This window comes from Trachypithecus francoisi, unplaced genomic scaffold (assembly GCF_009764315.1).
Source record: "Trachypithecus francoisi isolate TF-2019V2 unplaced genomic scaffold, Tfra_2.0 Lachesis_group4, whole genome shotgun sequence".
In the NCBI taxonomy this organism is placed as follows: domain Eukaryota; kingdom Metazoa; phylum Chordata; class Mammalia; order Primates; family Cercopithecidae; genus Trachypithecus; species Trachypithecus francoisi.
The window spans coordinates 132,783,521-132,797,982 of NW_022681469.1; the positions used below are offsets into that span (position 1 = coordinate 132,783,521).

The following is a 14,462-nucleotide window of genomic DNA, read 5'->3' on the forward strand; positions in this document are numbered from 1 at the left end:
ACCTCAAAAGGTCATGTCAACTCAATGCTGACTAATGACAACCACAGCCAGCCAATTAATTAATGCTAGGGACACAATGGGGATTTTTGTTTTTACAATTAATATCACATATCTAGCAACCTAACAGACCTTTCTCCAGAGAAATATAACCCTAATATTATGTTAGATTATTACGACCAGAAGGAACAAGCTATAAATCTACTTTAGGAAACAAAAATACGTTTTATCTGATTCTGTTTTCCTAAGGAGAAGGGAGAATGATGGGAAGAATTGATTTCATCCAAGTATGTCCATGTTAAAAACATGGAAGGCAGCCACTACTGATGAGCATTAGGCAAACTGAATTGCTGTAAACTGTCTCCTCTTAGTTAACATTGTTGCTATTATTTTTCAGTCCATATGGAGAAATGAACTTGAATTTTTTCTCTGTGGAAAGCGTGGATCACATTGTGAGCTCTGCACCTGCGATTCTTGCATCACCTGTGGATCTCAGGAGGTGCCTGAATCCTTCATAAGACTGTAAATTGCCTTACATTTTACAAGGAATCACAATTTTTGATTCTCTACAGTTCACCTATGAGCTTTAGGAGAAAAGGTATTTTCAGAATGAAGCATTCTTCCAAAGAGCTGCTTACCAACATGAGGGAAGCCGGTTTGAGTGACGGTTGGTGCCTGTGCCACAGGGTGTTGAATATTTTTCATATTACCCTTAGTTTAAACAATTATCAAACATATGCATATATATATTAGCTATTACATAGTAGGTACTTAATAATTTGTGGCCACTAATATTGTCCACTGGAAAACCATAAACCTGGATTCTGAAAAAAACAAAAGCCTTCTTAGATTGGTTTGTTGAAATGAGGATGTGGGTGTGGGAGGTATATGGACATGGCACTCTTAGAAGGGATCATGGAGAATCAACGTTCAGCCTGTATTGAACACAGTAGCTCGTCTATACCGCATTTCCAATCTATCACACAACATCCAGTGCTACCCCTGCTCAAACACATGGGCATAATGGCATTAAACCTTACACTGAATAGTCTTGGGCATAAAATCAATGAACTAGTTTTAAAACATTGGTGAAGGTGAAGTCGTCAAAATAGGGATTTGATGAGAGCTTTTCAGAATTGAAACAATTTCCCTCAAAACCTAAGTCAGTATCTTTTTAACTCCCTGGCATCATCCATATTCCTTTAAAAATCAATTATCTTCTTGATTATAACAGTAGTGAAAAATTAAATTCTATTTTTCCCTTCCTTTGTTATTTAAATAATCTTAAAGCTAAGGTGAGTAGACAGATCACCATTGGACACCAAAGGAAAAAGCACTGTCTGCATGGACTTGCTGAAATCTCCAGTGAATCTGGGAGCGGCCCTGGACACAGCGCTCCCTGGTCTAAAGTCCCTGCAAGCAATGCCTCTAGGAGAGATTCAGTCCCACTTTAAGTATTTCCATTACTATCTTGCACTATTATTTATTTTTCTACTTGATTAATAAACTGTTGATGTGACAGATGACCTACCATTTTCCCTGTAAAATGACTTAAGGCACCAACGACATGAAGTAAGCCTCATTTCTCTAGGTATCTAATCTAGGGAATGTTATTTTTGGTAATAGAGAAATTGGTTTTCCTATTTGTATAGTCTATGAAGGCTGTAGTAAATGGTATCCTGACTGAAATTGTTGGAAGACATTTTTCTGCATTTCATAAATAAATGACTTTTCACTCACCATGGGTATTTTGTACTCTACACTTTCATGGATATTACAATGTCCAGTTCTACTTGGTACATATCAGAGCTCAGCCCAGTTTGCAATGTGGTGTTCTTTATGGCTGCATGGATTAGGGTAAGGGCAGGTTTCCAGGCAGACAAATGGATCTCCATCCCAGCACAGAAACAAAACATCCTCAAGGTCCATATTATTATAAGAGTCATCAGCAGACTTAATTGTGAGCAAATGGTGAATCCTTATAGATTCATGGAGTTGTGATATGGGATTTCAACACCTCATCGGACCTTAACCAACCTACAAAACGAATATTGTAAGTAATCAATAGGTACACACAATGAACAAAGTTATTATTCTGTTTGTCACATCCCTAATAAAGGTACGTCTCCAGCTGTCACAGATAGAACAAAGCTTTAACAGTTCTGATTACTCACAAGTTCTATAACCCTTCTACTGTGCTAAACCTGTGGCTATGTACAGTTTTCTTTAGATCATAAGATCAGTCATTAAAAAATGAAAGAGAACAGGAATGAAGGCTTTTTGAACCTGGGAGCTACAACAGATATGGAGTATGTTTGGCCCAAGTGAGGCAAAGATGAGAATGATGCATAGGGTCATGAGATGAGCATGGCTGTGGCAGCAAGGCAGATCGAGGGTGAGAGGGAGGTAGCGCTCACCACTGCCTCCTCCACTGGCTCCTCAGCCCGAGTGTCCATTCCAAGGTCCAGCCCAACGGCAGGTGTGACAGCAGCCAGGGGCTCCTCTGCTTTTGGCTCTGTGGGTGGAGCCTGTTCAGATTCAGCCTTGGAGTGTTTGTTTTGAGGGTTAGAGGAAAAAGAGGCAACAGGTAAATAGATAACATTACAGAATACTGGACAATTAAGATTTTCTTTGTCATCCCACAGGTAACTAGCTTCATGAAATCCGTGCTGGAGAAAAGCCCCCCGTTTGGCATCATGGGCTTTTAGAGAACGGAAAATACTAGAAATAAAATCTTATTAAACTTCTGCTTTACCATCATCAAGACTGTCATTTCCCTTGAAGTCAGGGAAGACTTACCGTTTTACCTATCCATTTTACTTACTTGCAACATTTTGAATACCGACATACCTATGATAGCTATAAAAGGTTCTGCTATTTTCCAGAGAGAGACAGAGAGAGAGAGAGAATTCTAGGAGGACCCACAATTATTTGCCAGTGGGAAGGAGTAAGGAAGAAGTCGCAGGGCACACAGTTCCAGGGCCTTTCAGTTTTATGAATATGCATTGCACCAAAAAAATCAAAGAGTCATTCTAATAGTCAGACTAAAATGCATTCATTTGACCCAACAGGTCACCACGATGCTAGTGTTCCACTTCCAAGGCTGGGAAGAACAGAACCAGCTACCTGGCTATTCGCTACCACAATCATAGATACTTTCCTGCCTTGTCGTAAACTCCTGTTCAGTTCCTTGTTCCCTTTCTCCCTCCAACAAAATCCTTAGTAATGCATTTACTTCATATAATAGTTGTTTAAAGAACCACAGGGCAGTATCCTCCATGTGGTTCAATTACACCCCCTGAATTGTGTAGGCGGGGTGAGGTCTTTTTGTCCCAACACGGCACATAAACATCATCCTGATTTCAATCACATATATGCTAAATCAGGCTTCTGGCATCTCTTAGATCAAGGCCTTTTTAGTTTTAAAATCAACTAACAACAAGCCATTAAAAGCACCACAGCCAATGCATGTCACCACAACTACTGAAAATATTCCTTCTTTTTCCATTCTTATTAATATAAATAAACATATTTATATAGCATGATTCTTTCACTAAATGAATGGCCATTAGAGGGCTCAAGAGATCCTTTTCTATCATCAGAACACTTAAACTGTAAAAAAAAAGTTGAAAAGTGATTTCCCAGTGGAGTGAGAAGTCTCTAATTAATGCTGTGATTGGAGAAATCAGCAACTTCTATCCAACTCACCATAAGCAATCAAAACCCACCTCTATTTGTCCTGTACATTTATCTGAGTCAGTGCACATGGCAAGTTCCCCAGAGAAGTGATGGAAAAGTTATGCTGAGGTAATACAAAATGAATATGAATAGCCTAGTGTTGGACAAACACACACACTATTTGTCTTATGTCTCCCACCAAATCATTCCATTCTTATGCATGCCAGGATCACACAACCATTCTTTTCAAAGGGCATAATAAATTGAAAGGACTGGTAGACAGGTGTATAGACATTTGATTTTTTATGGGCTTTTTTAAGCTTTAAGAGGTGGCCTGACATAATTTTTAGGAAAGAATGAGATAAAATTCACACTAATATGCTCTCAGGAGTCCTTTATGGAAAAATACTTCACTTTTATTGTTCGAAAAGAATTATCTTCATAACGGAACAAGTTTTCATAACAGCAAACAGATACTATAAGCGCTCAGGGAATGATCTTACCATTTAGGAAGTCAAGGTGATTTGCTATGACAGCCTGGTATCAAATGACCTTCACAATGAAGGATAAAAGGGTAATTTGAGAAAACACCAAGAAATCCACAAGTAGATGCTGTTCACTGCAAGCTGAGTCTATGCTATGGAAGAAGTAAGATCAAAGCCAGATGAGAGGCCAAGAGATGTTTTAAAGCATGAGTCAAATAAATATATCATCATATATTTCACAAAATGCAAAGATATCTTAAAATGCAAAAAATATTTGCATCAGAGTCTAGGTTTCTTAGAAGTCTCCAGAAATTCTGACATTTTTTATAAGGCAAGAATAAATAGCTAGGGTGATTTTATAAATGAGCCTAATTGCATTTGCTTGTTGAAATTTGACAGTGCGACTGTGGTCTACTATAAAGAGAACATAGGATTGCTTATGTCCCCACAAGTCACAAGATGTTTCACATACGACAATAACACATGAAATTTCACAATATGGCATTACAACTTAACCTAAATTCCAGGAGGATAGTATAACTCACTAAATGATGAGTAACAATGAAGCCTGGTTATATACAAAATCAGCTACCTAAATTTAGAAATAGAAGCCACTTTTCTTTTCCAAGATAATGCAAAATTATAAGTATTTTGTCAAGAAAGAGGGAAAAACTAAGATAAAATGTGAGCAACCTCTTGTGGAGAGATTCAATATAGTCCTGTGGGAACTGTGCCCTACCTTTAACATTTTTTTCTACAAGATGTCTCCCTTGAGAGACATTGCAAATGGGTTGATCCCCTGCCACACCTATTTTGGAGTGCTGAGAATGATTTCCTATTGTTTGTTTCAGTAGCAGAGTCATTACATATTCAGGGAAGAGGTGCATCCTTTACAGATATTGGTGGCAGTAGATACCACAATGGTTTAACTCTGAGGACCATAAACCAATTCTTCCTTTAGAATAAAATAAGGAGTATAGCCTTGCAGCACCTTTTCTGGTATCCTTTGTGATAAGATGAAAGGCGGGTCAACACGGAGGAAGAGGAGATGGGTTGGGAGAGCAGGGGCAGAAGTCTAGTCACATCCAATGTGGACTTGTATTCAGTTTCTCCAATCCTGAGAGAGCTAATTTAGTGAGAACTGCAGAGGGCTTTAGAGGCAGCTCTGAGCTCTGAGCAAGAGTTGCTGATTCAAAAGGGTTTAAACCTGTACTCAAAAGATGTCCTGCGGGGCTGTATGATGCAGACTGGGAGATGTACAGCTGATTATCAACTTCACCTCCTACTTCACTCAGAATAGGCAATGAGCCAAACACTGGGAAGTTTTCTTGCTCCTGGGAAGATCGTGTACAATCAGGACTCACTGGGAGACATCGGTTCACTGATTTCCTAGATCAGAGGGCAGGGCCAATGTTAGCAGCATTTGCAATGCTGAACATGACAAAGCAAAGTTCCCCATGGAAAGAAGGGGCAAGATGTCTGCTTCAGAGAATACATACAAAGAGAAGAGAAAGACAAGCATGGAAGCTCCTAGGACCAGCCAGGGATGATATGGAAAGGCTCACCGAAACTTAAAAACCACTGAATTCTAGACCTGAATCTTTTGCATCAGTGTAGTAGGTGTGAGTTTAATTATAACCAATTGCCTTTCCTTTTATACTGGTATTTCTCCATTTCTCATAAACCATTCACGGTTGATAATTAAAAATTCCATTCTCCATCTCCATCACCCAGCTGGAGAATCACCAACGAACATGAAGAATGAGTTTCACTAGCTCCATGACTAACACAAGTATAATTTGTATTTGAAACATTTAAATATTTATTTGCAGGCCAGAGAGACTCTGCCTTTCAGCTGGTTGTCCAAAAGACAAAAGCGTGACAATCTATTGACAAGGTATGAGAGATACACCTGCCTTTGCAAATATATCAAACCAGGCTTGAAGACAAACCCTCCAGAACAGAATTCCTTACTTAAAAATAAAATAGTTTTAAAAAATTCATTCTATTTAATCTTAATTCCAAGCATCCAATATGCAAGGCAGAAGCTGGGATAAGTATGCACTACTCCCATGAGAAAACCATAGTGCTACAAATAACCCTCATGACCTAGTCCTCAAAGAGTCCAAATCCTCTGAAGTGTAGCAATGACGTGCTCAAAAGTGACATCTCTTAAGGTTTCTTCATTCATCTTTACTAGTAAGCTTTAAGCTGTTGCTAAAAATGTTTTCCATCATAACTGCAACACTGATCTTTTAAGAATCTCCTCTAACACCAGGAGTAACTATTTCTATTTCTTACTCATCCTCTAACTAAGCTTTCATCTCTCCTCTCATTTCGTATTAAATTAGGAATCACAACTCTACTATGCATTACTGCTTTCTACCTCTCACAGAGTGGAGGGATGAGATGAGAAATGCGGTAGTTTCAGGTTCAAGAAACAAACAAGGATTTCTTTTGAAACATGGATTCTTGAGGCAATTTCACTTTAAATACTGGAGCCTAAGTTATATTCGTATGAAAACATACATGTCCTTAACGGATTCACTGTGTTCTGCTGGGGTTCATAATTAGGAGACTGGTTTTTGCTGGAATGACTGTGCCTGTGTGAACAGAAATAACCAAATGCAAAGTCACACTGAGGTTTTACAGACACGTTCTCTCCTGTCTTCTAGAAACGTACAGGATCCAGAAACCACATTCTGGGTATTCAAACTCTAGACGCAGTGATAACTAACAGCTTCCCGAGAGCACAAACCCAAATCAACTTACCAAGTTGCAGATCATACTCTGGTCTGTCTGCATTGCGAATAATGAAGTATCCTGGGGCTGAAAATCAAGGATAAAAATAGAAGATGTTTTTAAAAGATGTTTAAATTAGCTACCATCAATTCTCTCTCTCTCTCTATACACACACACACACACACACACACACACACAGATAGATAGATAGATTCTATTTTTTTTTTTTTTTTGAGAAAGGGTCTCCTCTGTCCCCCAGACTGGAGTAGTATAGTGGTATGATCATGCTCACTGCATTCTCCACCTCTCTGGGCTCAGGTGATCCACCTCAGCCTCCTGAGTAGCTAGAAGTACAGGTGCACATCACCACGCCTGGTTAATTTTTGTATTTTTTTTGTATAGACAGGGTTTCATCATGTTGCCCGAGCTGGTCTTGAATTTCTCGGCTCAAGCAATCTGCCAGCTTGGCCTCCTAGAGTGCTAGGATTAGAGATGGCAGCCACCATGCCTAGCCTCAATAAATATTATTTTAAACATGTTAAAGTCCCCTTTTATTTTAAATCATTAAGTCAAAACATGCAAAAGTAAGTTTTAATAATAGTTATTCTAAATATAAGTCTCTGCTAGCAGAATACTACAAGAGTCATTAAACGGAGGCCACTGGCTTCAGGGGCATCTTTAGTCCACAGCTTCTCCTCTGGCTGTTGATACCAAATCAGAAGTTAGTGGTTGAAGTTCCAAAATTTAAACTTTTTAAATGTTGTGAATTCAATCTCACTATATTACTTAAGTGTTCCTTCTAATGGGTTATGTATGAGCCACGTGTTAAAATGTCATAAAATATGTTCATTGACCTAAACAAATCAAGCTGGAGGAAATCTAAAGGAAAATTGACCTCTAAAGGAAACTTCATCTCTCATTGCATTGGTAGACAGGCTTGCACCCTCCAAACAGGAGACCCAATTGCCTTTCCTAGGAAATCTGCTAGCTCAAGGGAAAAAACAAAATGCCTGAAGAAATGACATCCAGGGGATGCAGAAAAGATGAGCCAGTGACTTTTGGATGAAGATGGTGTTTTGAACACATACAGTTACCTCTGTTACCTCCTGAATCCAAACTAAACAACAATAAAGGGATTTTTTTTTAAAGGCATAAGCCTGTAAGAATGAAAAGAATGAGAAGAAAGACAGAAACAACAAAATGTTGAAATTGGAAAGCAGATGAAAGAGCAGTAACTTGGTGGATCCGAGAAATCTGTATCCTAGGGTGATGTTAGAAATGCTGAAAATCAGTCTGATTTGTTCCTTAGAATTCCCAGTGATGAAGAATTAGAAGCATAAAGAGCCACAGGAAACAGGAGTGAGGGCGGTGGTAACAACAGAAGAATAGTAAAAAGTCTATTACAGAGTCGTCAGACCTCAAGATATTCTTACCTACTAAGAACACTAAGCAACATCCTTGCCTACCCTAGCAGAAGACTTGAGATTAATTATACAGAGGCTGAAACAGGGTCCCTGGACTGGGGAACACACAGGCACATCAGGAAGGTAGAAGCACTGAGTATTTACATAATAAATACTGAGACCATGCACCCCTCTCACCATTCTGCTCCCATTTTTTCCCCAATCACCTCCATTACACTAGTAGTCAGACCTGAACTTTGCAGACAGGAGACAAAATAAATCTTCCCTGGAAAATCTGGCCAGCCCAAATGAAAAAAAAAAAATGCCTAAAGAATCTGACCTCAGTGGCTCCCCAACAGAAAAGATGAGCCAGAAAGTCCTGCAGCAATGCCCACAGTCAATGAACTCTATCTACCTGTACAAATTTCCAGTCAGCTTTTCAGATTCCCACTTTCAAATATGAGTATTCAGTCAAGATCACCAAACATTTGATAAGTCTCAAATATAAAAGAGAGAAATGGAATAGAAAGGATTAAGCAAGTGGAAGAAACAAAGACTTTGCAAAAGAAAAAAATCAAAAATGATTATTAATATCTTCAGAGGCCGGGCGCGGTGGCTCAAGCCTGTAATCCCAGCACTTTGGGAGGCCGAGATGGGCGGATCACGAGGTCAGGAGATCGAGACCATCCTGGCTAACATGGTGAAACCCCGTCTCTACTAAAAATACAAAAAACTAGCCGGGCGAGGTGGCAGGCGCCTGTAGTCCCAGCTACTTGGGAGGCTGAGGCAGAAGAATGGCGTGAACCCGGGAGGTGGAGCTTGCAGTGAGCTGAGATCCGGCCACTGCACTCCAGCCAGGGCGGCACAGCGAGACTCCGTCTCAAAAAAAAAAAAAAAAATCTTCAGAGATATAATGCAAGAGAATCATTCATGACACAAGAAGATGCTGTTGGAAAACAAATATGCAGTAAATAAAAAGTGTTATTGGAAATTGAAAAACTTATAGCGGTGAAAAACCTGTTAGAATAGTTGGCAAACAGAGAAAGTAGAGAAAGACAACAGAGAAAAGGAAACAGCAAAGAAAAAATAATAGAATACTAGTCAGGAAGTTAACATATGAAAAAGAGAAGTGTTACGGAATGAGAGAACAAAGGAAAAGAAAAGATAAAGCCATGATTAATTTTTTACAATTCTCCCAAATCAAAACCCATAAATTTTGAGATTAAAAAGGCTTATACAGTGGATGAAAAGAGCCTCAGACCATAGCCCATCATTGAAACATTTCGGAAACACTGAAGTAAAAAGAAGATGCTACAAAGTTCCACAGAGAAAGAGAGAAAAGGAAGATGAAAGAGGTAGGAGAAGGGAGAGAGAGATAAAGAATGAGGAGTGGGAAGAAGGTTTCTTACAAAATATCAAGAATCAAAATTACAGTTGCTTGAAGGCAACACTAGGTGGTAGGATTGAGTGGAGTGATAGCTTTAAAATTCTAAGGGAAAATGATTTACAGCTTCGAATATAATACCCAAACTAGCAGTCCATTATATTAATATATACGTAGGACATGTTCAGATGTGTAAGGTCACAAATATTCACTTTCCGTGTACACTTTTTTCAGAAAGCTACTGGAGGTTGTGCTCCACCCAAGTGAATGATTAAACCACAAATAAGGAAACTTGCATCAGAAAACAGTGGAAGGACAGGAGAGAGAGATGAAGGTAGCTCCCATGATCAACAGGACGGAAGAGCCAGAGAACAGCTCTGCAGCAAGTCACAGTCATAGGGTACCAGGTTCAGACCAGAGCAGCCCAGGAGGACAGATAGGCAATTTCTTCAAGAAGGTGAAACTGATCGAATGTCTAATGTTTTCAGCAAAATAGGAGATTTATATAACTACAGAGTATGGGGTTGAATATGGGACAAGTACCTAGAAAACTAAGCAGATCAACCAACAGGCAAATAAATAAGATCCACAATTATAACCACAAAGGAAAACAAAAAGTTGGCATGAAACAAAATGTGAACTTCATGACCTGAGTCGCTAATAGCATTTTCATCGCTGTTACATGACCACAGGTTGCCCGGATGGCTCTAATGGAACTCTATCAGAGGAAGGGCAGGAAGCAGAAGAGGGGGCGAATTGGGTGGGTAGGAGGTGGAAAATACTTTAAGTCTTCGCCTTCCAGAGGGATGAGTCAATAGATAATACTTTAGAAATCAAAAAGCAGCATTATAAGAAACCCATGCACACATATAGGGCAGAAACAGAGAATTTGTTGAAGGAAGTGAAATTATTCACCTCTAAGAAAAGGAAATGAAGGGAGTGTATGATGGTCTGAAGTTTTAAAATAAAAGCCCTTATAAAAGTTGTTACTTTTAAAATTATGTGCATTCATAACTCTGATAGAAATACAAACCTGAAAAGAATGAGAAATTGATGACAATGCCTATGATAACCTTTCAAAAGAATTATCTGAAGATGGAAGAGATGCATTAACATCTCTCTTTGTGTTTGTGTGTATCTGTATTTGGATGTGGGAATATCAGTGGGTTTTTATCTTTTTATAGGTAACATGGAAAAATAGTGAAACCTTTAAATAGAGAATTCTATTTATGAATATATTATGAATATGTATTTAGAGAATTCTAAGTGCTAAATTATTAGAAACTGTTCACATCTGACATTCTGAGACAAAGCAGGCATCACAGACGAGCCTGTTTGAGGTCTCCGTTGAAGAGATTGTCAGAACTGATCCAGGAGCCTGAGAGCCACGTGGCCAGCCTTTTACAAATGTTACACCTGCCTACCTGTTGGGACATACACATACACTGTCCTAATGGGACAGTTCATCTTGTGGTTTCTCTTTCACAGACTCCCAAGGAAAATACTGCCTTATTGGACACAACCAGCATATGGTTTCTGATCTTCCAACAGCTCCTTCCTGGAGAACTGCTGAAGAGGCAAGCCTCTGTGCAGTGTGGTTCCTATAGGAATCTCTACAGGGAAGCTCCTAAAACCCTCTCACATTTTCTAAAGATCCATCTCATTAGTTCAAAACAATCCTAGCTCTTCTTTAGAACAGCTGAATCCAGTGGATCTCTCAGATCAGAACAACTTCTCATTTCTAGTAGAGGAATCAGTAGAAGGTAGAAGCCCATGGTATAGCTCATCATATTAATAAAAGCTAACCTAAAGTCAGGGAGAACTTAGCGTGTGCTAGCCTGCTGGGCTAAACACTCTGTTGCATATCTCATTTAATCTTCACAATAATCATGCATTGTTGCTACTATTCTGTTTCCATTACTCAGTTTGTAAGTAGTGGGGTCTAATTTTGTGCTGACATTCTTAATCATTATGCTATATTAGTGGTACAGAGAACCAAACCACATTGAAAAACATGTGCATCATGCTCAGCAGATGGATCTTGTAAGAAAGTAGATTCCTTACCTGTGTGAATCCATTAAATGAACCACCAGAAGCCTAAACAGAAACGAAAATCAGATTGTGTTATTTTTTTATTATCATTTTTGTAGGACCAGTAAATATCCATTAGACAAGTTGGAAAGTAAAGACTACCACAAGTTTTAAAATCATACAAAAGGTTGCTGTGCATGAAATAACTTAGGAAATGCAAAAGGCCACACTGCATGATTTTAAATAGGCTGACAAAAAAAGAAAGGTTAATTTTACAATGATTGCTGCTGCATTACTGCTTGGTGCCGACCCAAACCCACTTTCTCTATGAGAAGATGATTCCGGATAAAGGCCATTAGGAGTTATGTTGCTTGTTTTCAGGCCATTGATAGAATCTGGAAGAAGCTTTTCCAGTGTTTCTACAATGCATCATTTTGATGAACAGCAATTATGATATTTTACAGTTTCAGTGGGCCTGGGTTGAAACATTTCATGTGTTCTTATTGGAGTAGAACCATTTTAGGAACAGTAAATTAGTCTGTGCTGCTCTTGGTTTAGCACATTTTTAGTTCCTGCATAGTAAAAGTGAAAGTAGGGAGAAATCAACTCAGAAAATGAGATGGTAACATAGACTCTCATTAATTCTCAACACAATCATTCTGCTTTGTGTGTGTGTGTGTGCCTATGTTGTTGGGTTTTTTGTTGTTGTTGATGCTGCTGCTTTTTTTTTTTTTTTGGTCAACCTATTTGTGTTTGGTTTGTACAGATTTCAAGACGTACATGACAATCTGTTAGAGAGATTAGGCCTCCTAGAAAATAGTGATGGATAATGAAGTAGGTGAGAGACATGAGGAAAAACAGAACCTACAGAAGTTTTTGGCTAGTCTATGCTACAGACCAGGGTAAGTACCTCGTCTTTGTCAGCCTCTATTTCTTGGTACAACAATCCATATCTCTGGTTAGCAATTTCATCTTCAGATAAATCTGAGTTGTTGATGTCCTGGTCTCGGGAACTAGCAGAACTCTCAGTGCTAGCATTCCGGGAGGTCCCCAAAATCAATGGTCTTGCTATCTCCTGGCTTTGTTCCCAGCAGCTAGCAATGGCTTGTTTCCTACATACACCTGCTAGTAAGTCCACCTCCAGTTCTTCCTTGTGCTCAACTACATCTAAATGTGTCCAGCTATTATCTAAGCCTTCTGTATCTCTGATAGGCCCATGGTTAATAGAATCCAGACAACTGGCAAATCCACTTGCTTGGCCATCTGGTATACCAGAGAATCCTGTTATATCCAAATTATTCAATGCTGAATCCAAGCTTGGCTGCCAGATTTGACCTGGATCTGTTCCCCAAGAGTCTATCTCTGCAATTCTTGGCAAGTTAACAGTATGACTACAGTTCTCAGTTACTGTTCTTTCAGACCCTTCTATTAGTGAACTTTCTGCCTTACATGAACATAAATCTCTTCTGTTGGCATCACTTCCCAGAGAATAATTAAGGTCAGTCCTAGACTGAGCTTCTACTTCAAGTTTTATTGATAAAACAGCCTGATTTTTATCCCTGTCACCTACAAGAGCATTTAACACAGTCTCACACTGAGTTTCTTCAGCGTCTGTACTGTCTTGTGCTGGGTAATATATCATATCATGGTTAGGAGTGTCTATTGCATTTTTCTTTATGTCTTTTCTAGTGAAATCCCATCCCTCAGGGCTGCCATCTTTAATATTAGATACAGAGTAGGTCTGGAGAGATAAATTCAAGATATCTGGGTGATTGGCAGGTTTGGCTCCAAAGCCTTCTATCATCTCACAATTTTTGATTACCTTTTGAATTCCATCATGTAGACCTTGGACTCTGTCACTAAGTTCTTTTGCCATATCTCCTCTTTCCATGTCCTTTTCTAATAGGTCAGTTTTCTCAAAATAATTTTCATTGGTGTTTGTACTTTCCTTATACCCTGCTCTTACACCTTTTCTAGTTTCCACTTCATTAATTTTTAAGGTCTTATGCACTTCCTTTCCTATGGTATTAAGAAGATCTACCACTCTGTTTCCTGTCCTTTCACATGCTTTCTCTTCAAATTCCTCTGTACCTTCTAGTGTCTTGATATCAATAGCTCCAGTGTCTACCTTTTGACACGTCTCCACACCTGCCCACAGAGAATCTTCTATCTTCTGTTTCTCTTCCTCTTCATCTGACTTCTTCACATCTTCATGACTTTCTTTGAACAGGCCAGCTGTGTCCATGGCTGGCATGTCTGAGGCAAGTGGGTCATACGGCTGCTTCATCTCCACACAAGGAGCAAAGGTAACTCCAGCCTCGGGCGCAGGCTTTGGGGGCAGTTGTTCATTTCCACCTGGAAAGGCTGGCCCCGGGGCATGCTCACCCTGTTCAGCTACAGTGGGCCAGTCAGCAGACGAAAGCAGCCTGGTGGATAATCTTATGTCTCGCTCTGCTTCGGAGAGACATGCAGAGTCTTCTCCAAACCCACCTGAGGTAATTTCCTGGCTGACCCTGTCTGTACTAGCGTCAGGGCCCCAAGTAAGTGCACCTATATCATTTTGAGATCTTTGAATTTCTTCGGCCAACCCACTGTCTGGAGTTTCCTCCATGATCAGGTTACACAAGGAAAGACTTTCTGAAGAGTCAGTCTTTAAAGTATGCAGAAGAGCAAAGGAAAAAAACAAAAACAAAAGATAAGACAGATCATGGTAAGATTTGATGAGAAACACAAAGCTCGTCA

At 39.4% G+C, this 14,462-nt stretch overlaps 1 protein-coding gene across 4 annotated transcripts in view; it reads right to left on the minus strand.

The window, feature by feature from the left end:
• The window catches only part of AMPH (amphiphysin), a 247,059-nt gene that overhangs the window by 34,239 nt on the left and 198,358 nt on the right, over positions 1 to 14,462 (minus strand). For 2 of the 4 annotated variants that reach the window (XR_004433134.1, XM_033193702.1), the window contains exons 15-17: positions 11,754 to 11,786; positions 6,933 to 6,989; positions 2,415 to 2,540 (exon numbers count right to left, since the gene is read on the minus strand). Coding sequence is in view for 2 of the 4 variants with exons in the window: in XM_033193702.1 (XP_033049593.1) it covers positions 2,415 to 2,540; positions 6,933 to 6,989; positions 11,754 to 11,786 (216 nt within the window). In the remaining 2 variants the exon portion in view is untranslated. The remainder of the gene's footprint in view (positions 1 to 2,414; positions 2,541 to 6,932; positions 6,990 to 11,753; positions 11,787 to 14,462) is intronic. The other 2 variants (XR_004433135.1, XM_033193703.1) reach the window with 1 other exon arrangement.